Source organism: Coturnix japonica, chromosome 12 (genome assembly GCF_054131305.1).
Source record: "Coturnix japonica strain WE chromosome 12, WE-NBRP24, whole genome shotgun sequence".
NCBI classification, from domain to species: domain Eukaryota; kingdom Metazoa; phylum Chordata; class Aves; order Galliformes; family Phasianidae; genus Coturnix; species Coturnix japonica.
This window is the reverse complement of record NC_140674.1, coordinates 14,480,850-14,504,932: the sequence shown is the minus strand read 5'-3', so window position 1 is coordinate 14,504,932 and position 24,083 is coordinate 14,480,850. Positions and strand designations below refer to the sequence as shown.

At 48.8% G+C, this 24,083-nt stretch overlaps 3 protein-coding genes across 4 annotated transcripts; 1 reads left to right on the top strand and 2 right to left on the bottom strand.

The window, feature by feature from the left end:
• Positions 1-236: 236 nt before the first annotated feature.
• Positions 237-2,419, top strand: SLC51A (solute carrier family 51 member A). Its single transcript, XM_015871801.3, has 9 exons — positions 237-353; positions 490-584; positions 752-906; positions 996-1,069; positions 1,145-1,303; positions 1,399-1,510; positions 1,586-1,732; positions 1,876-1,981; positions 2,107-2,419. Exons 1-9 carry the CDS (start codon positions 319-321, stop codon positions 2,241-2,243), a joined length of 1,020 nt encoding a protein of 339 aa, XP_015727287.1. The 5' UTR covers positions 237-318; the 3' UTR covers positions 2,244-2,419.
• Positions 2,420-2,589: 170 nt separating this feature from the next.
• Positions 2,590-18,615, bottom strand: PCYT1A (phosphate cytidylyltransferase 1A, choline). The gene is made up of 9 exons (XM_015871796.3): positions 18,587-18,615; positions 14,784-14,924; positions 12,485-12,584; positions 10,490-10,606; positions 9,175-9,326; positions 8,331-8,409; positions 7,457-7,599; positions 6,610-6,798; positions 2,590-6,046 (listed from the first exon to the last, which is right to left on the bottom strand). The coding sequence occupies exons 2-9, from the start codon at positions 14,898-14,900 to the stop codon at positions 5,840-5,842; spliced, it is 1,104 nt and encodes a 367-aa protein (XP_015727282.1). The 5' UTR covers positions 14,901-14,924; positions 18,587-18,615; the 3' UTR covers positions 2,590-5,839.
• On the bottom strand, positions 14,853-23,079 carry DYNLT2B (dynein light chain Tctex-type 2B). Of its 2 annotated transcripts, XM_085513087.1 has the most exons (6): positions 22,976-23,079; positions 22,735-22,868; positions 21,841-21,910; positions 20,671-20,734; positions 19,857-19,928; positions 14,853-14,924 (listed from the first exon to the last, which is right to left on the bottom strand). In XM_085513087.1, exons 1-5 carry the CDS (start codon positions 23,041-23,043, stop codon positions 19,881-19,883), a joined length of 384 nt encoding a protein of 127 aa, XP_085369213.1. In that variant the 5' UTR covers positions 23,044-23,079; the 3' UTR covers positions 14,853-14,924; positions 19,857-19,880. The 2 variants fall into 2 exon arrangements, with proteins under 2 accessions (XP_085369213.1, XP_015727289.2); XM_015871803.3 differs by lacking the exon at positions 14,853-14,924 and having other exon boundaries at positions 19,505-19,928.
• Positions 23,080-24,083: the final 1,004 nt, after the last annotated feature.

Genomic DNA, 24,083 nt, shown 5'->3' with positions numbered 1-24,083 from the left:
GCCCATCCGAGCCCATCTGTGGGGTGTCCAGCAGTGTGGGCAGGCAGAGCCTGGCACACGGAGCTCTGGGGACATGCAGGCATGATGGCACATGTCACAGACACTCCTCCCAGGTCAATAACCGTGTGGCTGAGGCACTTTGTGGGGCTGGGACACAGCCAGGTCCTCACCAATGAGAGCCCAGAGCTGGTTAAACTTGAACAAGACACCAAAGCCTCCCCGCGGTCCCTGCCCTCGGGACTCTGACCCAGTGTGAGGACAGCACAGGGAAACCAAGGCAGGCAGTGACAAGCAGCTGGTGGGACAGAGCTGGGCAGGATGGACCCCACCATGGAGCTGGCAGATGACCCCAGGTAGGTGCCAGGACCCCCATGCTGCTGGGTCTCTTTGCAGTGGGATTTTGGGTTATGTAGAGGAAGAGGTGATGCGAGGACCCCTTGGTGTCTCCATTTCCCTGCTTGCTCTCAGCAGCTCCCCCCTTCTCCGTAGGTTCCCTCGGCCGTTGGTGGAGATGCTGATGCTGAATTTCAGCGTGCCGGCCGCGTGCTTCTCCCTGCCACCCACCTCCAGGCAGCTGCTACAGCGTAAGTGTGGGGAGGGGGCAGCGTGGGGGGATTCTCCTCTGTCCCCTGTGGGCTCAGGATGGGGATGGAGGGGGAAGGCAGAAGGCTGCTGCTTGGGTCTCAGCCCCCCACCCCAGGCAGGGGGGAACAGGCCTCAATAAAACCAGGTTTTTGCCCCTCCCTGGCAGAGCTGGACATGGTCCAACTCTCCATCACGGGCCTGGCCACCATTCTGACACTGGTGTCAGTCGTCATCTATGTGGAAGAAGCCCTCTACATCTACCGCAAGACCAGCTGCCCCATCAAGATGAAGACTCTCTGCTGGAGCAGCTCAGCCCCCACGGTGAGCTGAGCCTGGGGGCAGCACCGGGGGGTCCAAACCCCCCCATGGGGATGGGGGACAGCATTGTGCCCAGCCTGTGTCTCCTCCAGGTGGTGGCTGTGTTCAGCTGCTTCGGGCTGTGGATCCCACGCTCCATGATGGTGGTGGAGATGGCCACCACGATGTGAGTATGACCTGAGCTGGGACAGCGGGACCTGGCTGCTTCTGTCACCTTCCTCTTCCTCCTTCTCCTCACCAGGTACTTTGCCATCTGTTTCTACGTCATGATGATGGTTATGGTGGAGGGCTTCGGGGGAAAGGAGGCCGTGCTCAGCATCCTGAAGGACGTGCCCATGGTGGTGAGCACCGGGCCCTGCTGCTGCTGCTGCCCCTGCCTGCCCCGCATCACCATGAGCAGGTGAGGGAGGGATGGGGCAGGGCTGTCCCTCTATAGGATGTCAGGGTGAAACAAGTCCTGGGCAGGGGGATGCAACCAACTTCTCCCTGCACCAGGAGGAAGCTTCGTCTACTGATGCTGGGGACCTTCCAGTATGCCTTCCTGAGAACAGCTGCTGTCTTCCTGGGGCTGGTCCTGTACACTGATGGGAACTACAACCCTGCTGATGTGAGTGCTGTGGGGGAGGACAGACAGGGGCACATGTGACAGGGCAGCCCTGCCAGCTGCTGTTCCTCCCCACAGATCTCAGCAGAGAGCGTGGCACTCTGGATCAACACCGTCATTGGAGCCTCCACCCTCTTTGGGCTGTGGGCGCTGGGTATCCTCTTCCGGCAGGCACGACTGCATCTAAAGGAGCAGAACATGCAGGCCAAGTTCACCTGCTTCCAGGTAAGCCAGCAGCTTGGTGAGCACCTGAAGCACAAGGAGAAGCTCCTTATGGAAGGCAGTGAGACAAGGTGGAAAGCCAGCCTGGTTATTGAGCACAGTGGCTGCTTGTGGGTCCGTGTGACGGGTGATGCTGTTGGTTGCAGGTTCTCCTGGTGCTGACAGCACTGCAACCCGCCATCTTCAGCATCCTGGCCAACAACGGTAACATCGCCTGCTCACCACCCTTCTCCTCCAAGGCCAGGTCACAGCGTAAGTTGGGAGCTCAGGGCGAGGGGGGCTGGCTCCTGGCTAAGCATCTCCAGCACACAGCAGGGAGGGGATGGATGTGGTTGGTGAAAGCACCTTCAAATAATCTCTCTGTTTCCTGCTCTCAGAGATGAACATGCAGCTGTTAATCCCGCAGACCTTCATCCTGGCGGTGGTGGCACGGATGTATTACCGCAAGCAGGATGACAAACCGGGCTACCAGCCTGTCAGCATCGCAGCCACCAGCAGCAATGCCAAGGTGTGAGCAGAGGAAGGTGCAAGGGTAGAGCAAGTTCAGGGTGCTGCCAGCCCAGCAGAATGCTTTGAGCCTGCTGGGAGCAAAGGCAGCGGAGGGAGAAAGGACATTCTGGGATGTGGAAGCAGCCCTCCAGCCTGGGGGTGGTGTTCCTGACTGGCACTGAATAAAGATAACTTTGTACATGTGTTGTGTTGGTGGCTGGGATTGGACCTCCTCCTCCTTGTTGGGCAGGACACGATTTCAGGTGGGAATGTGGAAGATCCCCAAAGCCTCATCTCCTTCAAACCATGGCTAAAATGGCAGATGGGGAGAACACATCTGTGCTAGAACAGCAGAAGGGATGAGGCACACAGAGAGTAAAACGATTTTGCATTTATTTGGCGAATTGTAAATGCAAAAAAAAAAAAACCACCCAACTCCAGCACAAGTAAGACACAGAGTTGTGCACATAGGGCCATACAGAGAAACCAGCACAGTGGACACTGACTGGGAAGAGCCAGCCTGAGGCAGCTGAGGCCGGAGGGGACAGCACAACCAGTTGATGCACTATGGTCAGAGATGGGCAGATCACCAGTGCTAAGAGCAGAGCCTGGCATGAGCTGCACATCAGTGCTCTCACAGGGCCCCCTCCTGACCCCCCATCACAACACACAGGGGAAGGGAGGAGTGGGAAAGGCAGAGTTAGTTCCCAGTTTGTACTTATTCAGCTCACTCATTTCAGGGAAAAGCCCCACCAGGGGCAGGGTGAAGTGACTCAAACTGCCTGCGGGTAGTTGAGCTCGAAGTGAAACTGCTCAGCCAGCAGATACTTCGATGATCAGTTGTAAGATCACCCAACTTGACACGCTCCTAGCGACAGACAACAACCACCACCAACACAGCCTCATAGGCAGCAACGCAAGCAGAAGGGCACAGAAAGCTCATGGGTTTCAGCACATGCAGCACACTGTCAAGGAGTAAAGTATGGGACTAGGTCACCTTGCTTCCAGCAGGCAGGAAACCCAACTCTTACAGCAGGGAGTCCTGAGCACATTGGAAAGATGTAGGGTCTGTTCTTCAATGCTCGTTAGTGAAGTTTCATTTTGCCTCTTAATTCGTGCTCAGTTCTCTTCCAGGTGCTTCTTTTGAAGAGGGTGGGATGGGTGAGGGGTATGTGCAGGACAGCCCCAAAGCAGCACCACGTGTATCCCAGAGAGACAAGATCTGCCATATATATAAGACAGCACTGGGGGTGGAGCCAGCAATCCAGGAAGAAACAAAACTAAAAAGCCAATAAATAAAAGAACACTAGTGTAGAATTCAAGTGGCCATTTTAATTTAAGTGCCAGGAGGAAGCAGGGATTATTGGTTATGAGAAACAGTTCTGTTATTCCAAGCTACGTGTAAAATCAGGTCTGGCTTCTTACCAAGCACCCCAGGTTGTGCAGACACCAAGGAATAAGCAGGGTCTCCATGAGACAAACCACCATCTGAAGTACCATTATTATCTCAAAGTACAGAACACTGCTGTACAACTTGTGTTTAGAGCAGTAGTGAGGCTCTGACACAGCATGGCCCGGCTGGGGAAAGCAATGTAACCCCAGAGTGAGGGAAGGATGAAGAAAGGAGGTGGAAAAGGCAGGGAAAAAAGAACATGGGTGATATAAATGAAGTGCTTTATCACTCATAAACCAGGTGAGTAAAAACTGGCTTGTATCAAGTGACTGTTACTCGATCTGTACAGCTTAAAATCAACAGCAGCCAGCCATGCTCCCAGACCTGTGCACATCCCTGCTGGGGACCAAGTGGCAGATCAGGAATCCCCCAAATACTCTCACACAGGCTCCAGCCTCAACAAGCACAGAGCAAAGAGATTCCTTCCCTCTGAGTTTCCATCAAGCCCTCTGGGTAGTCAGATCAACAAGGTAAAAGCTCATGAGCAGCAGCTCACTCCTTCCATGGAGCATCCCTGGCAGCACTGCTCAGCCCACAGCTTGTGGCAGCATTTGGATTCATCTCCTCGCAACCGCTGATCCCTAAATCCCACATCGCAGTTGGAGGAGCTCCCTGCAGTATTGCTCCCAGCACTGCAAGAGCACACGGGTTGCTCAGCCCAGCAGCTCCACCCAGAGACTTTGGATGTGACAGACAAACCTGAATGGATAAGCAGGTGGAAAGCAGCAGCCCACTCCCTCCAGCACTGCCTGCCAGGACAGAGCACAGAAGCAGCTCAGTGCATGGGAACAAAGCACATAGAGCTGGAGGCCATGCAGCTCAAAGCTCACTACACAACCACAACAGCAGGCAGGACTAGGACCACCATTTCAGATAAGCAGATCATGTGTTTAAAATCTGAAGAAGCTGCAGTGCTCTCTGAGGCTCCCCAGCCCGCTTCAAGGAGCAGAATAAATGGGCACAGGTTTGTGCAAGGCAGGGAACTGCCACATGGGACTGTGGCCCCCCGCTGGGGTAAAAATGCGCCCTTCATCTGTCCAGCTACACACACCCATGTGGACAGTGAGTTGGCTGTACGAGGTCACGTTGTGTCCTTACAGCAGCAACTTCACAGCACCAGTGTAAAGGACTGCTCCAGCCCCTAGAGCCAGCAACTGAAACACAAACACGCACAGAGCACAGTGTTGAAGGGCTGTTTGGACTGACAGTAAAACTCACAACATGGCAGAGGCTGGGACAAGGACCTTCCCAAAAGAGTACACACATTCATTTCCTACCCGACGTCTCTCACATCGTAGGAAAAGCACAGACAACAAGTGCCCTGAAGCAAAGATTCACTCTTCTCTCCAACAGCAACTGAGGGCTCAATTTTAGGTCAAGATTTAACTGTCCTATTAAGACTGGCTGGAAAGACTTTTCCCTCGCAGCCCTCTGAGCAGTTTTGGAGCTGCAAATGCTGCACGTTTACAGGGTGTGCAGTTGTGGAGCTGCGACTTCTTCCAGGGTGTAGCTCATGCACTCTAAGCCACCTGCCCCAGTGCCAGCACACCCTCACTGTGACACACTGGCAAGCTCAGCTAAGAGGTGTGAGCACTATAGAGTCTGCTAGATGGGCTCCTATCAGCTCCAGTGCAGCAGAGAGGTCCCTATTTCCCAGTAGCCTCTATGCAAGGCTGCTTTCCGCACGCTGTTGAGGCGCTGCTGGTTGAGGAACTGAGGGGTCTTTCACTTGGCAGTGGCATGGATACTACCTGGGGGTGGGAGGTATAAGACTGAAGAGCTGAAGGAAAGAAGGGACAGATTGGTCTTACTGCCCTCCATCTCAGCTGGAGGGTTTAAGAGGGGAAAAGAAACCGAAAAGCAGAGCCATGATTTGGTGCTATTCTTTGTGTTTTAAAAGACTAGTTTCTTAAAATATAAAAACCATCTTTCCCCTGGAAAACACTAGAACGTAAACAATAAAAAGGGAATTTGGGGAGAAGGGAAAGGAGGTTTGAATGTGCTTCCAGGCAGCAGCCCTTGCAAAGAGCAGTGGGTGCCTTCCAGGCCCTACCCTCACCGTCAGCCCCGTTCCTATGGCTCTCTTGTTCATTTAGAGTTTCCCCCCCAAGTGGGTCTGGACTTAGGATTCAGCGATTAGCAGTTCGCAGCAAATCCTGGCCAGCAGCTTAATCCTCTTCATCTTCACTGATGTCATAGGTGACTGCAGACTCGTTCCTGGAGCGGTTGGCTGGCGAAGAAGGAGGAGTCTTGGTTGAAAAGGGCCAGCGGAAGGAAGGAGATGGGGAGCGATCATGCGTGGGGCTACTGCTGGGACTCTGCTTTGGGCTGATGGCCTGTAGCATCCGGCCCTTGCCCTCCTTCAGCATGTGTTTCTGGTGATGGAAGCAGAAAGGTAGTTAGCATGGTTCAAACAGAGATGGAAATGGATAGTATTCACAGCTTGTGCAGCATTTGGTGCTGCTGAGTCTCTTCAGTGCTTCATGCAATATAAGAACAGAAGGAACCCAAGCATAGTTCTAACCTATGGACACTGCATCACCATTTCCAAGCACCTCCAGAATGAAGTGTGACATCCAGCCAGCACCACAGCACAGCCTGGCAAAAACCCATCACTTCAGACATATCCCAGTGACAAACTGACTGTCAGTCTCTTGGATGCTCTCTGGCCCGCAGGATGCAAGCCAAGGTTCACAAACCAGCTTCTGAGAAACAGAGACCTTTCATGCTACAGCCATAACTGGCTTTTATTCAGCTGGCAGTGGTGAGGGATCTCAGGACGCAATGCTGCCCAAGCCTGAAACAGCTTGCCAGGAGAGTGGCAACGCAACCTGCACCACAACAAACCAGAAGCTTTGTTCTATAGAAGGTGGGCTCCCCATACTGACTGCCAAGCACCCCAAAGCCCCTCCCTCCTTTTCCCAGAGCAGCTCCTTACCAACGCTCCTTCTGGGCCAAACATCTCCAGGAAATTGCCAATGAACTCTCGAGACTTCTCTTCCCACTTCTGAATGAGATCAATACTTTTCTCCTCCACTTTCTGGACAAATTCTTTTGACTTCTCCTCTACGTCCTTCACCCTTTTTTTCACCTTATCCACACGCTCCTGCAGGTGATATTTCTTCTCCTGTTGAGTAAGCAGTGGGTCAGAATACAGCTCACCAGATCTGAGTGGTGACTGCCTCTGTTCTGCTATTACACTGAACTGTTGCTTAAGACTCAGCATCTCCATGAGTTTTGAAACTTCAGTTTCACTTCAGTGATGCTTTTTTCCTACACTAAATGGCAGACATGCAGTGGGGCTGTGAGATGCTTTGTGGTAGTCACTGGCCCAGTCCACAAAGCATGACTAAACCCAGAGATAAGGGCTATTTAAGCACAGTGCATGGAAGAAGCAAATATTTATAAAATATACTGATTAGATTTGAGTGACCTGCTGGAGGTTTTCTTGAGCATCATGACATGCCAATACTTTTTACAAGGTGTTCTTAAACAGAGGCAGAATTACATTCCAAATTGAGGCCAAGCAGCCATTACCTCTCCTGCTTTAATTTGACTTGAATTTATTTAAAAAAGCATAGTGTCAGAGTGATAAAAAAAATGTTTACTACTTGATTTCCAACATCAGAGAAGCCTCCTGTGATGTATTTTGCCTCTGTGTTCCACTCAGTACAAGAACAGAGCATGTCCTTCCTCCCTAACGAAGCACTGTTACTCCTGCAGCTCCAGGGGGCACCTATAACTTTTCTGAACAAGAAGTTATACTGAAATACATTTCTACTCACGTTTATGAAGCTGACATTGAGCTCCTTAGCTGTGTAGCCCCTCTGCAGGTTCCTCCTGGCATAAACATCATAGTCCCGCACGATCCGGGTGATGATATCAGATGTTGAGATCCCCTCAGTCCTCTGAGTTGGTGCAAACATGCCTGAAGGTGGAGAACAGGACTCAGGACAACTGTAGCAAGACACACACTGCCACCTCTGTTAGTAAACCACCTCCCCTGCCATGAGCACACTTTCTACCCATCCTCACGCTACCATGTCTTGAATATGCAATACCACACTCTCCTTTCTAGGACTGGTGAGGGGGAACTAAGACTCCATCATGTAAAATATATTTCTTACTGAAATACAAATACATCTTTTGATTAAAAAGCTCCAGTTCTCCACTTCAGCAGGTCTGAAAACTACTGAGTATAATCAACTGCTTTTGGAAGGGTCTGCCGACAAGGAGAGAAAAAGGAGTACTGTAAATCTGAGCCAACTGTAAGCTCAGATGGCTCTGTTTTGATAGCTTAAAATCAGCTGCATCCCCACTGAGTTTTACAGCAATCAGCTACAGGATCCACTCTGTGAACTTCGTAAGGTTCTCAATTGGTGAGAATCTGTAAGCCAAATCATTGTTTTTTTTTGCCAAAAGGAGATTGTTAATCACAATAACAGGACTGGGACAATAACAATAAGCTGGGATGTGAAACAGCTTTGGCCTCACGAATTAATATCCAAAACCAGCATTCTTCTTTCTGTCCTCAGAGTCTACTAGACACACCTTGTTCCCAGGGGGCCACAGCCACTTCCCCATGTGTAACCCTGCCACACAGGAGAAACTCCAACAGATCTTCAACAGGAATTCCTGGAGAATCCAACTCAGACTCACCTGCTTCTTTTATATGCTTATAAACATCATCACTGCCAGCAGAAGAATAGGGGATGTCATCATGTGCAACGAAGTCGATCTGAAAATTAAGAAAGCAATGTAAGAGTCAGCATTTAACTCTGAGCATGGAGACTCCTGCTTTCTGCTGAAGGATGATAACTTTTTGCTCAATATCTCCACTCAGGGGCGTGCCAGAGAACAGCAAGACACTTTTTTCTTGTAAATCCAAGGCAGAGTAGTCCCACCTTATCACTAGCAATTGCCTACTAAAACCATTAGCACACAACAAAGAGAAAGGGTTGGGACAAAGGACACAGCTGCTTTAGGCTCCATAAATAGCTTCTGAATGCCCACAAGGGAAACTAAGCCCCAGACCCCTCCTCACTTCCCAAAGCAGTTCAACAGATGTCAGAGATTCCTTTCACTTTATCTTACCTACTGATAGGACAATAGAGCTTTCCTGGTCTCCTGCTGCAGGGAAGCTGATATAGATCTAATGTGGTCCTGTTGAGAGCATGTGGACCAGACAACCTGCAGAAATCATTCCCACCCCATGTTATGCTCTCTCTATGCCTGTTTCACATAATTCTGTGACCAGCATCAACTTCTCCTGGAACAAGAAACCCTTCTGCCCTCTCAGACTCCTTTACTGTGTCACTATTTGCCAGCTCAGCACATGCTTCCATGCAAGAAGCGCCACATAGCTCCCATAACACAACTCATTCTATATTTAAGGATCTTCAGCACAAACAGGTTGCTCGGGCAGAGGTCACCTCCACGGATGAATTCTTGCTGTAAATAGCACCTAGTGAAAATTCAAAGCAGGTTAGATGCCATATATTACCCTATGCTCCGCCAGGAATTCAGGGGTGAGTGTCCACGGTGCATTTCTCACCACTTCATCCACATAGCGACAGTGCTGCACGGCGTCATACCGCTCATTCTCATTCATCACCGTGAAGCCCTTGAAGTTATGGGTTAGCTCATCACTGCAGACTGAAGAAAGAGGCACAGAGAAGAGTGAAGCTGAGCTACTTATCCCAGTACTTCACAGCAAAAGGACCCCACACACTGGAGCCCGTGGAAAAACAACAACAACAAAAATCCCTATGCTTCTGACTTCACCAACAACGCACCACAATCTGGCTCTTGGGAAACGAATAAGAAGAGTTCACAGAAAATTAAGCTTGTTTAATTAAGTTCTATGGAAAAGTAAATGAACAACTCTTCATAATTCTGCACATAAGGCATTGGAAAGGAAGTAGCTTTACGTGATTATCAGACACAAAAGTAAACAAGGCATTACCAGTCTCAGGGTATGGGATGTATTTATATTCCAGACAAACAGATGATAAAGAGCGGGTGAGATTGCTCCCAGCTTGGAGCTAATGTTCACTCAGGCTGAGGTCTCTTGTCTCTGTCAGTTCCTGGTGTGAGGGGAGCAGTTCATTGCCCTCCCCCTTTACCAGTCACCCAGAGGCAGAGAGCATGATTACAAGCCTTGCTCCACTAACATGTTAATAGTGTTCCCTGAAGTTATTTTCCTGTATGGTGTATATCATTTATGTATCCAGTTTGTCCTTCTGCCTGCGAGATTTCTAAGCTCAGAGCATTCTGAAACTTTCATTAACCATAGCAGCCCTCCCCAATCCTTTCCCATTCCAGACACCACTTGAGCACACATAAAACATTCAGAAGTACCACTGCAGAAAAGCCCTCAGCAGCAAATGAATCTGTGACAGGGAAACAAACCACATGGAGACATTATGGATGGTCTATTGTAAGATTAAAATTCCATTTTGCTTCAAGAAGTTGATGATGGTTGAGAAAACTAGTTACAAGTACTCCCAGCTCCTGCTACCATTCACTTCTTAAATATCTGGATGCTACATTTGGCTACATCTCCTCGGGCAGTCAGGAGTCCATCACAAACTAGAGGAGCCAGATTAGAATAGGTAGATGAGGAGCCTTCTCCTTTTGGTACTGAATTAGGCATATCTGGCTGTCAACATAGTGCAATGAGACTACAACAAATTTAAGACAACTGGCTGCAATAGCAGCCACCAAGGCCATAAAGACAAAAACCCCACTGTGCCATCTGTATGCACAACAGCAGAGGTTAATGGTGCTCCTACAAAGTCAACAAGATCACTCCTTACCTCCCACAATGAGGTATGTGTTTGGGAAGAGGTTCTTTGCTTGCATCAAGGCCCGGGCATGTCCAGAGTGAAACAAGTCAAATATTCCATCAGCGTAAACTCTGACAGGGCGATCCACTGTGCCAAAGAAACAGACAGACAGACATTGATCAGGGTGCCTTCCTGGAGAAGCAGCTGCTGCTCCTGCCCATGTGACCTTCTGAAACTCACAGACAGATGCATAAAACTGGCAAAAAAAAACCCCAAAAAACCAAAAATCCAGCCCACAGAGCTGAAATTATATCCATGTTCAAAGACAGACTCAAAACATGCCACATACCCACTGGAACAAGATGGAGGGAGATCAAGGGGAAAGCAAACCCTGAACATCTGCCTCCTATGGAAATCTAAATGTAACATTAAACTCTTGCACAGCAAGGAGCTACCAAAGGGCCAAAATGTTTTTCAGGCACCTGATTTCCCTTGCCAGCCAGGACAATCCTGCTGAGCTGCTGGCACTATCAACTTAATCCATAGGTTAATAAGGAAGAAAAAAGGCCACCAGGCCATCTCTGCCAGAGAAAACTGCATCTCCCTGAGGTCAGCACAAAGGTAAGTTGAGATAGACCAGTAACTGCCACGTAACAGCAGGAGACTCCCAACTCCTGGTGCCCTGGGACGACATGGGACTCCAGCTATTGTTGCTACTAACAGAAATGTACACATTCTTGGTATCTGACACTTGGAAATGGCCTGCTGTTCTCTGGCTCAAATCAGGCAGACTCAGATTGGTGTGAACAGAAACAAGTCAAAACCACAGCAAAGAAGGGGCAGAAAGAAGACCCAGCAGAACCTCATGGGTCTGGGGAGGGCCCTGCCTGTGCCTAGTGACAGAGCACAGGAGGCAGCAAGAGGAAGACTTGATGCAAATGGAGGGATAACAGGTTCAAGCCAAGCGGAGGAGTCAGTTTGAGGACAGCCTCTTGCAGTCATTTGTCAGCAGATCTGCCTCTGTCTGAAGGTGCCGGGAGGCTCTGGAGGGTCAAGGATTTGGAGATCTAAAACTATAAAAGCTTTCTGTATGTCAGGAGAGGGCTGACCCTGACACAGCTTTGCTAAATTGTAATTATGTTCTGGAAATTGGCTGGGACATCTGCTCGTTTTCCTCTATATCTGCAATAGCTGCAGTCTCTGAGAACAGGATGAAACAGCAACAAGGAGACACACACTGTATTACAGACTCAGCAGGCAGAACAGCCACCAAAGCAGACACCTTTGTGTAGGTTTCAGAGACTTTCAGCTGGGAAACTAACATGGAGTGTGCAAAGCACTACATTTATAAAAACTCCTGAAGGAAATCAGTGTCAGATCTCAGTCTGAGCTGGCTTTTCTTTCAGCATCAGTCTGATAATTAGAAGCACAGCATTTTTATTATCCTGGGGTCTCCATAACAGAGAGGCCAAGTAAGAGAGCACTGTCTGCACAGTCTGTTTGACACGAGAGTGAAACCATCCCCCATGAAAGGACAGTCCTGTCTCTGTTTCCCCTTTGGGTTTGCAAAGAGAACAGTTTCTCCCAGTTTTAGTGAATAAAAAGACACAGTCCTGCTGTGGGGCTGGCCTGTTTTGTTTAATGACACTGCAAACTACAATGGAACACTCTGGACAAAGGTGTATGTTGGTTTTTTGCGGCCATTTCAAAAGAGATGACTTTTAAAGTGCCTGACTTTAAGTTATCTCAGACTAAGTCATACCAAGAAGCGTTCAGGTCTGACAGTAAGCTTTAGCTGTCAGAGGCACAAGGAACACCTAAAATATCGATATTTGTTTCGAAGTCTTATTGGTGAAGGTACAGCTCCACACACAGGCTCCAATTTCAGTTGGACTGGCAGGCCCAACTACACACAGGAACCGTTATCTAATCAACAAAGCCTTAACAAAGCATGTGGCTGCAAACACATCCCCCAACCCACATTCAACATTTATACATTCCCCTTAGAGCCTGGTTCTTACTTACAAGGGGTTCCTCTCATCGCTTCTTCATATGTCACTCTGATGTACGGCTTGCTGTAATCGATTTCCAATTCATCTGAAAACGGAGCTGGCTCCCTCAGTCCCTACACAGACAGAGAAGGTCAGCAGTGAGAATGCAAAGGTGAACAAGACAGCGTAGCAGCAGCAATGCCAATGCAGCGTCCTAGCCACTGAGTGACTCACTGAGTCTCTGCACAACTTGAGCACGTGTATTGAAAGACTAATTAGTGTTAAACCTCCAAACAGCCCTGCAAGGTGATTGGCCTCAATTTGGGGGCAGGAGAAATGGGAACTTCAACAAACTGTACCCTCACAGATCTGCTCCTCCAGACAAGCACTTTGCTGTGCTCGTGTGTTTGAGAGCTTGTGCTGTGATGTACAGATGGTAACAGCTCCTCAATTTGAGTATATGAATGAGCAGAAGAGCGATACCAACAGCAGAACAAATCCTTAAGGAATCGGTGTACCACTGTTCATTTCTGAACCATAAGTAACAAGACACTGACCTCGATTTGCAGCAGAATATGTCTTAATGCCGCAGGAAAACCTCTCTAATCCACTAGCTTGACCTCAGCAGAAGTCCAGGCATTGTTTCTGGTTTCTGAATCATGACAAAACATCTGATTTTCACATAATGGAACAAACAACTCAACTTCCTTCTAGCAGGAAGGTGTGAGGCAGCAATGGGTTTCTCCTTCCTGAGCCAGAAGGTGACAAATCAAGCTTGCAGGTTAGTACAATAACACTCCTAGCTGCAAAAAGCTAATCAGCAATTTCCTCTCTGGCTTCCCACCCCACTGTGACATCCTGCCGCAGTGCCCAGCACCACTACAACCAGAGGGACCATTGCTGCAGCTGTTAATGTAATTCCTTGCTACAGTGCTCCAAGTGAAGTGCATGGGAAAGCAACTGCTGACTGTTACATTCAAGCAAACTGATGCTGCTGAAATTAACATCAGCATTTACTGAGGTCCCCGCATTTCACACACCGGCTCCTCTGATGGGTCCTTACTGCTAGGTAAGGCCTTTGCCTTTCATTTCCTTGCTGCCATTGTATTTGGGGCTTGTGAATAAAACCAGACTCTGTATTTTGGTCATCTATAGAGCAAAACAAACCTAGGAATAAGAGGACAAAAAAACTACCAAAATTACCAGAGGATCACAGAGAAACACCCTCAGAAGCTCCTGCCAACCTTGCCCTTCCACCACAGCATCTACAAGGGTCAGGACACAACTTGATGTGCACAGTGCAGCAGTCTAGACATTACTTGCTTTGTGCGATTCATATACAGACAGTTTATCTCTAACACAGGACAGACACCAACCTGAAGTGCAAACAATCCCATGGAATAAGCCATACACTTCTCTTTCCTCACCAAAAGATGTGGGGTCTTTTAGAGGGACACGATGCATTGTGATGAGAGTCATGCAATAGCTCAAGCTTCTATTCCCAACACTTGCAATCTGTCAGATGCCCTGGGACAGGACTGAAGTGTTCACTGAGTAGCAAAACATTGTTATCAAAGAGAAAAGCTGTAACACATCACTGTATTTCACCAAGGACTTTGACCCCGGAATGACATGGCAGGATGGAAGCTGCTTCTCAAGAGATACAGAAAGAACAACCAGAGCACACAATACAAAGGAGAGCTCTGGAAGAGGAGCAGAGAAGAGCTGTACAAAGCTCATCATCACAATATCACAACAAGGACAGTATTAAGTCAGCTCTTCATACTGACATTAGCCAGGACAGACGCCCTGTGGAAGAATCTCTTGTCACAACAGGAAAATAAAGAAGTTATCCTCCCAGTTTCAGACAGGCTGCCTCTGCAGGTACTGAACTCTCAGCCCACCCACAGGACTCCTACTTGACAAGGGCTGCTTTCTGCTCGGCACAGGTCCTGTTTCTCTGCTTTCTTGGAGTATTTCTCCTTCCTGGGTCTGTGAGAAATCCCACTTACACTGAGGGAATGCTTCCACTTGTGGACACCTATCTGCATGTCTGCTTGGGAACAGATTAAGTGAATACAAACAAGCTGGACAAACCGCAAAAGCAGCTTAGCGACGCTTGCTTCAGATCTAATTTAAGCCCATGTTGTATGTCATCAGTATGAGCAAAGGAAGATTTCAAACTGGCTTTGCAAGGATAGCTCCTGTCATTTGCTTCTTTCCTTCCCCTTGTTTTCTCAGTCCACAGAAACCCCATCGCATTTATCTTCCTTTGTTCTGACTTCAGCACTCAGCCTCCCCAGCTCTTCCAGCTCCAATCTCTGCTTACTTACAGATGAGCGCCGGGACATTTTTGCAGGGATTCCATCCAGCTCCGTCGCCCCGTTGGGGCCAGATCCATCTTTTCTTCTCTTTCGGGAATTGAGCCTGGAGGAGGTCGGTGGCTCCATCTTGCCAAGCACGTCCAGTAGAAGCTGCAACAGAGACAGATTTTAAACAAGCAAATAAATAAATAAATATGTATTTTTCAGCTCTTCCAAAGCAAAATCAGTCAGCAGCAGGCAGAGCGTACAGAAGGTCAGCGCAAAGACACAGTCACCTAACAAGAGGCTTAGCCAGTTCTATTTGGCACCAGCTGCCAAGTCTTGACAAACAGTGCCTGGTGGGAATACTGAATCACTTAATGCAACTCGGAGCTGTTCTGCAGAGAGAAGCACACAGCAGTCAGCTGCCTCAAGAGAAACTCACACGAGAGTTGCAGTGTGAGTTGTAAATCATTAGTACAGGCCAATTGTGCTATTTCAGCCACTGAAAGGCAACCTAAGGATTTAGACATGTCCTGTGCACGTTCAGCCCTCCCCCATCTCTCATTTTGGTGATACTGGATGCAAACATTAAGTGGAAGGATAAGGGAGAGGGAGAAAAGAGAAAGGGTGCAACCTTTGGCTTGCAAGCCTCAAATATGGCTTGCAGTCTGCTTTGTGTTCATCTAAGACTGTGCTGCAGCTCCTCTCACCACCAGCTCACCTCACCTCACCATCATGCTTCCCTCTCGTTCCTTGTCTCCTCCTGCAGTGGTGACTCAGCTGGTGGCAAAGCAGCTGCCTGTCACATTAAGGCACATTTACTCCTGGCACTCTGTGTACCAGGCTGTACTCAGCAATGGATGTGATGAATGGACAGAAAGACAACCTGCTTGGGATGGAAAACATGACAGCTATCTGCAAGATAGCCATCCTGGCTTTTGCACTGGGGTCATCGTACACTGCAGCTTTACCAATAGGGCCCTGGAGCATTAAGAACAGCTGAAGCAAAGCTATGGGTTTGTAAAAATGCAAGACAGCAAACATTTCTTTTTCAGCTGCTGCCAGGGTTAGATACAGCTGCCGCATTTGCCAAGTTTATTTGTAAAGTGCAGCAACTAAGTATTACCTCTTGTGCTCACTCAAAGTGTGCAGCAAACAGCACCTTGGACCCGCTTTCCACAAGAGCAGAATGAACCCTCCGCCCAGGAATGATGCCTACGTGCATGCCTTTACACCCTAATCACTAGGGCTGCGTGGAATTCAAAGCTTCTCCCCACCCATCTGCAACATTCTAGGTGGGGCATTGAGAGGAAAGAGAACAGGCAGAGACCCTCTGAGCACCCTCTGTGCTGGTGCTTGGGTCTCTCTGAGTGCTCCTGCTTGGGATGAGCTGAGGCTGTCCTCAGTGCTGGCCACTGGGTGAAGTTCTGCCCTCCAGCAGCCAGCAAGCTGAGAGAGAGCTGTTAAGAAGCAGTCTGAGTGATTGGACTTACTCAAGAGCGGATGACTCTGAGTTAAGGAATGTCCCAAAGGAATTAAGTGCTGTTTAATAGCTTGCAAAAACACTGCTTTTCCCATCAAGCATCACCAAGATGATACCTTGTGAACAGCATTAGGGTCAGATGCAGCTGAACTGGTTTGGGGCTATGTGCCCCAAACTGCTATTAGAGCTAACGTAATGCACTAAGTTAGGAAAAGAGAATCTTTAGGTGAGTGAGGAGCCAAAAAATACTGGGAAGAAGACAAAAGTGCTGTGGAAAGCAGCTGGAAAAGCTTTACCATCTTCCAAAGGGAACAGAGGAATGGTGTGTGGCCATTTCACAGCTGCATGAGCCATCCAGTGCTCACCATAATGCTCGTCAGTTAAGTTCACTGCATTTCCCCTATTCTAGCAATTAACCTTATTTCCTAACAGGCAAATACATGGGAATGAGCAAATGCAAACTCAGGCTCGAACAGTTTACAGCCCTAAGCTCTAAGTCTTCAACCACTTAAGCAAACATAACTGTAGGGCAGCAGCTTCCACCATACCTCTATGAAAGCATGGGGTGTGACATGAGTATTCCTTGGGTTTTGCAAGTTGCCATCTTGCAAGCATACCCTGCATCAGATATTTACTTTATCACCACAGTCCTACTAAAATTGCCTAGTTCACATGAACATTCATACAGCTTATGTTGGGACCTTAAAGCCCAGCCATCCCCACCTACAGCCAGGACCTCGTGATGGAGCCTCTGCAGTGTCTGGAGCTTGGCTGGGCACCTCCTGAGTGACGCAGCTCTGTTAATTACTTAAACTACTGCAGAAATTAAATGGTAATTTTACCACTCTTCAGAGCTTTCAAACCTCTACCCTGTGGCTAGTGTGTTTCCAGGAGCTCCTTCCAGCACCAAAGGCATCGTCATTAAAATCTGGGAACAAACTCTTTTGAAAAGACAAACTATACCTTAACGTGACAAAGCTGCTTATCTTACAACTTTTTTCTTCCTTAGATTCAAATGACTAAAATAGCCCCTAAACAATGACTTTCTAACAATGTGATCCAGCATCTGCAGCTGAGCTGAACACACGAGCACACATCTCTGCTTCCCCAAATACGTACAACACGGACTGCTCTAAAATGAGTTATGTTTGCAGCAGATGGAGAGGTCCAAGCTGACACAAGGCTGATGCTGGGAGCATGAACCCCCCCACCTTGTGCTGCCACGCTCCCCAGCTGCACTGCCCGCCTTGGTGCTGCCCAATCAACCCTCTGAACTCAGAGTCAGATGTAGCTGTCATGTGCTGCTGTGCCTACAAGATCACTCTGCAGAACTGAGCTATTTCTCTTCTGCTGACTCATCCGCAGCCAAATACTACCAAAGTTTGCACTGTGCCAGCTGTCTGCCGGCAGGAATTGCCCTGACACATGGAAGGCACTAAGCGAGAGCCTCTGGGAGAAGGAAGGAGCCCTGTCACTTCAGATAACTCCTGCCAGGCTGCAAAGTGCCTGGACTACCCTCAGTGTCCCCCAGTCACAGGGAGAACAGACTCTGTGCTCTGTTCCACAATACAGAACCTCTGGTTCACGATCCATCTCACTGCCATGCATCTCTGAAGGTATCTGTTGTAAGCTGAAAGGCTGAGGTTACCACCACCAGACTCATCACAGACAGCCCTAGAGACTGATGAAAGCCTGTTGACACGACGAGGGTTAACCCATACATAATTGCTGGGAGTGATCAGGATCTCTCCCCAGCCTGTGTTTAACAGCCTTGCCCAATAATCTCCATGCCAGCCCTGCCCAACTCCCCACACTGAGGGCACAGAACCAGGGACACGTGTCACTGTCCCCAGCTCTGCCTGCAGGTGGAACCCCTCCAGCCTATATCAGGAACCTCTCCAGCCTACATCAAGCTTAAGGGTCCGGGGCTTAAAACACAGGCAACCTGTGGTTAAGCCAACACAGCTACATCGCAATACATCAACAGCCACACGAACACGTGAGAGCGATTCCAGCTTGGCCACAGACCGACACAGCAGTACCCAAGCATGGAGTTGTACTACGCAGGCTGCCCCAGCTCCTTCCCAGGCAGGGCCCAGCCCTACAGACAGCATTATGGTGCTGCCGGTGTCTCCATCCGAGCTCACAGCCCTGTAGATATGCCATAACCCCAGGGCCGGGCTGCTGGGCACAGGATAACGGCTGCCAGGGGGGTCGTGCAGAGCACCGACAGCACACGGGGACCGCGAGGCACACGGACGAGACATCCCCCGTCCTCAAGCCCTGCCTGTACCGGCCAAGCACATCCCAACACCCCGCTGTCCCCCCCCGGTCCGGCCGCACGCACCTGCCCGGCTCGCAGCCGCCGCTCCAGCCGCCGCCCCGCCCCGCTCCCACCAACGCCAACGGGGCGCCGGGCGGAGCGCAGGAAGGGACCGGGGCGGCCCAGGAAACAGCGCCCGCTATCTGCGTTCCGGCTTGGAACGCCCGCTGAGCCGAAGGGAGGGATTGCTGCGGGGTTTACAGCCTGCTGGAGAATTGCGGTGAGCGAGCAATCAGGGAAGGCACCTCCTGTTTCACCCATCAGAGAATAATCAAATAAAACTGCTCCCAAACAAACCTATTAGAGAAACAGAGCCACGCTAACACCAGCATTGCAGGCAGAAGAGTGATTCCAGAAGATGCATCGTAATTTCTGATTTGGTTGCTCTGAGCTGCGCTGACAGCGTGATCTCCAGCAATAGCATGATCTCCAGCAGCATTCCCTATTGCTCCTGCCACAGCTGGAGCACAAACAGGTTTAGTCTCTAAAGATCCACCTTCATACCTTGAAATATCCTGAGAGGCAAAGGTTGAGAAAGCACTGCAATGTTTGCTGAGAGGGGAACCAGCAGTGATTATTGCATGTGACACAGCTGCCTGACTGCACTGAGCCAATGAGGAGCTATAGCTGGAGGAGCTCTGACACCTGGTGAGGTGTGCAGGCTGCTGGCCTGACCCAGTGTCCTACATACCTTGTCTTCCTATCAATTAATATCAGTTCATGTGACACGGAGCTGGAATTGTCAACCCAGTTCTTAAAGAAGTGCCAAGAACAAATCCACGTAGGTAGAATATGAGGTCAGCTTTATGGGCTGACTTACAGAGGATGCTCAGAAAACGTTTACCTGAGCAACACAGATGAACAATGAAGGCTAGCACATTTTGTAGAGCAGAGAGGATGAGCAGTGGAAAAGGCCAAGGGAAACACATGGAAGAGAAAAAGTAAATATACAGATTTATTATGTTACATTACTTGGAGATACTTCATTCTGCTCAGAAAACGAACCAAGTAAAAAGATAGAACTCTCTTAAAACAGAAGTTGTGTCTGCCTTAAAAACGACAGCTCCTGGCAATAGTTGTTTTAGGACAAAACCAGTACAAAAACAAACAGCAATTTACATAAAGGACATAATGACACCCTTAAAGCTATACTGGCGTCAACAAGGGAGGAAGGTTGCTGTAGTTCAACACGTGTACTTTGTACAGCTGTACTGCATTACGTATAAAAGGAAGAACACTGTGCATTTGTGTGTGTTATGGTAACAATAAAACACCCTCAAGTATTCTCCCCCACCTCTGTCCTTTTGTGCGGGTATCTTCAATAGTAGAAGCAGCCAAATGCAGCTACCACACAAAAGAGGCTGTCCTGAAGAAAACAGAGAAAGGCTTCATGTTAGCAAAAGCAAACTCTGTTTGCCCAACCGTAAAGGCTGACCTGAGGGAACACTTAGGCCTGGGCACTAAAAATACTTATAACCCAGCACTTTAGGTACTTAAAAAGGCAAAAATAAAGAAGAAAAGTTATATTATTCACCTCAGCTGTGCTGTGTCTGAATAGCAGAAGTGGCTCAATTGATTGGAATTACCAAAAGAGAAAATCCTCACCAAAGAGCAATCCATGCTCCTCCCTGTATTCTGTATATTCTGTAGCTCATAACGAGGATGTTCCCACTAAAAGCCTCGCAGCCCCATGTCTCTGAGTGCTGTTTAGAGTCTTACAGCAGAGTTTAAAGCATTCCAGAGCAAATTTAACCTCTATAGCAGGACAGTATAGGAGGTTTTAAAGTGTCTTGATTATTCCTCAGTCCTGGACTCCAGCTTTACTTCTGGAGAACAGCTCAGCAAAGCAAATAAGAAAATATCTCATACTCCACTTGTCAGCTGGTGCAACTTAAGCGACTTTCATACACTCCTGTGTGATCTACTCAAGAAATGGGTTCTATCATTTTGGATATCACACCTGCTTCAGAGATTTGTGAATGAGCAGGTAAATCGTTTTGTTTCAGTATGAGTTTTGGTTCCTTCCAAAGAAAAATCCGGTGACTGCTTTTATCTTTGCTACGTGAAACAACAGCTTTATACTTTCCATTCTAAAAGTCAGTGCTTACATTCATGAAAACATCGTGAGCGTAGCTGTCAGTGTCAGCATCCCAGAAACATCGTGCAGCCATGCTAGACAAAGGAGAAAAAGGAAAGCCATTACCTACAGAGTTAGGTGTAAGGATCTAAGTGATCACAGGCACTTTAATTGAAACCAAATTGAGCTTCCTTTAAAGATAAGGGAAACTGGAAGCATTCTCCCCAATCCTAAGCCTAGATTGCCATTGCTAGATTCCCATTACGTGCTGTAACTGCCTCTGCATGTTGCTTATGCTGCATCCTCAAACTTGTCACCTGCCAGTTCCACTCCACTGTGCGGCAGCACTTGCAGCCTCATTGCTTTGGTGCTTAAGAACCTTCTGACTTCAGGTCTGTGTGTTACAGTGACTAAATTAGCTTGCTCGTTCTTGTCCTTCACCTCTGGCACCCTCACATTGCATACTACCGATTTATTTATAGGGAACTATCATATTTCTTGGCAGCCTTCACATCACTAAAATACGAGCTAAGCACTTCTAGCCCTTTCATATCTATGCTCTCTGTTCCCTGAAAATCCTAGTGGCCTTTTTTTAACATCTGTCTTACCTTAAAGGCAAATGACCAGACTGTCATGGGATATTCCAAATGAGACCTCACTGTTGTCTTGTCTAATGTCACTGATACTGTCTATTCCCTCCTTCAAATGCCCAGCTCCCTACCTGCTCCAGTCAGTCTCAGCCAATGGAATTGCTGTTTGCTTCACTTATTTCCTGCTGGAGCTCTAGGCACAAGAATAAAGAGAAGCCCTGCATATAAGGTGTAGAAACAACGAGTGCTGTTTCCTTTAGTCTTCTTAGAACACCCTTCTTAGGCCTTTAGAACAGACTGGATGTATGCTCCAGTTCATTGTGAATGCAGCATGAAATGCCTTTATGCAGCACACCTCACAAATGCTTTTCAGCTTGCTAAGAACCATCATGCAGCCAATTATCACCAGTCAACTGACTTGTAGTAATTTAATCAGCCTCAGCCCAAGCCATCACTTGCTGCTTAGGAGAAAATACTTCACCTATTAACACCTGTAGAAATATCTTTGCAACTAGGAAAATTGGAAGCAGCCCCCAGAGGAGAATGGAAAAACAAAACCCACAAAACAACTGAAAAATCACAGAAATACAATTAGAAAACCCCAAACTTACTTCACTCCTCCTCCTCTCTGCTCCCCAATCACAACCTGCACCACCATTTTGTACCTCTCATATCCCTGCTCTGAAAAAGAAACAAAGGAGAGCAACTTCAGATGAACTTCAAATAAACTCTAAATAGGACACAGAAAGGATTTAATTACAAAGCTCTGTCCTGTGCAACTTAAATAAACACACATGCAGTTGATAGAATGGACAGATTGCCTCATAGCTTCTCTTTCCTCAGTGCAGAGAACCACAGTCTTACTGCCCTTGGAAGGTGAATGGGAGCATGTGGTATCTGTCCAAATATGTATCTGTGGGATCTTTGTTCTATAGCTTTCAAGAACTGAACACCTGGAGAGAATGCAAATAAGGCCATAGGTGGGTAAAAACCAATGTGAGAAAACTGGCTTATTTTAAAGCTGTTCTGATGCCAAGTTATTTTAGAGATTTCCTGCCATGTAGGTGTTTCCTTTACTTCTGAGTTGGGATAAAAGACCACCTAAAAGCACAGGCAGGTCTATGCTGTGTGTCTGCAAAAATATGTGATCCTTTCACAACAGCAAAGAAATACCATTATGAAGAATCAGCCCAGCAGATGGAGCACCAGCATCATCCCCAGGACAGAGATGAATTAAAAATAAAAGCAATGCCGTGCTATCTCATGTGCTCAGAGCTGAAACACAGGAAACACCTGCTGGATCCTGAAGTTGGTTCTTATGATCAGAAGCACTGGAAGGGATCCTGCAAACCACCTATAGCTCCTCTCAGTGCTGTAAGGCAACACTCACGCTGACTGAGCTCCCCAACCTCTCCCCCCTTCATCTCTACAGCTGGGCCTTGTTCTCACCCCCCTGCTCTTCCACAGCCAGAAAACCAACCACCTTTCCCAGCAGACCTCCTCACCTTTCAGCCTATCCTTTATAATCTCCGACAAAGCCTTAGTGAGCTCAGGGATCTCCTCAGGGACATAGTGCACGTTGGCCAGCTTCTCCTTCAGCACCGCACGGATACATTCCTTCACTATGGCTGCCTTTAATCTGAACAACAAGAGGAGCACGGTGGTTACTGTCAGCACACAGAGCTGCCCCCTCCAGCTCCCCTAGGAGACAACGAGCCCACCCAATGACCCCTCCTTCCGTCTCACCGGCGCTGCAGGCCGGGCCTCAGGCTGTACGCGCTCCCATCCCCGGTGTCGGCTCCCAGCTCGCCCATGACACAGCCCCGTTAATGGTTACTCCGGTAACCGCCGCCACTACCGGGTACGTCATCAAACACCGCCCCGTTCTCGCTCCGCACGTGGTCGCGATGGCGAACGGCTGCAGTGATGGGGTGTAATGAGGTTTAATGGGGTGTAATGGGGTTTAATAGGGGGGGTCGGTGCTTTGCTGATGGTGCGAGATAACACCGCTCTGCCCGCAGGCACCACGGAGCCTTTGGGGACCCACGCCCTGCCGAGCTGCTGTTTATGCAGCTCGATGTTCCTATCCCAGGGCAGAACGGTGCCGACAGCTCACGGCAGCGCCTTCTGAGAAGCTGACATCCTGCTTCCTCTGCCCTTCATCTCGGCAATCTCTGCCATCAAGTTTCCTATGTCTTGCAGCAGATGACAGCGCTCACAGCGCTCTCTCCGCACCTGGGTTGTAATGGAAACGCGGCGGGGTGGAGCGAGGGGCAGGAAGCCACCCCCGCCCCCCAGAATGAGCGTCCCCCCCACCCAGGGACACATCCCTGTACCCAGGGACACATCCCTGTTCTCTAAAGCTCCTGCCCCAAGCGCTGTGTGTTGCTGGAGCATCAGCCTCGCTGCTGTGATCCACCCGAGCCCCCCGTTCTTAGCACGCACGTTCATCACCGCTGCCATCTCTGCTGCAGGACTCGGGCCCCTCGGTGCCCCTCTCTGCTCACCCCGTGTGGGTTGGAGCTCCGCGCTTTGCAATGCATGCAAATCTACTGCTTGGCCCGTCCTAATTTCCGAGAAGCATCAGCGAGGCAGCGAGCGCCAGATCTTGTTTATTTGCAAACAAAGTTAACCATTTCCTGCCCCTGCTGCCTGCTTCAGACCCACATTAAAAAAGGCTGGCTGTGTTAAGACCAACCCCAAGATCATCTGAGCTGCCTTGGGGTGCTGCTTGTCTTGGCGGGGGGGGAGGATGCAGGAGAAGGGGGCTGCCCTATTCTCCATCCTGGTTTAGAGATGAACAATTGACTTTTTAAAGGATCAAAGAATCTTTTTTTGGCCTGGATGCTACTTT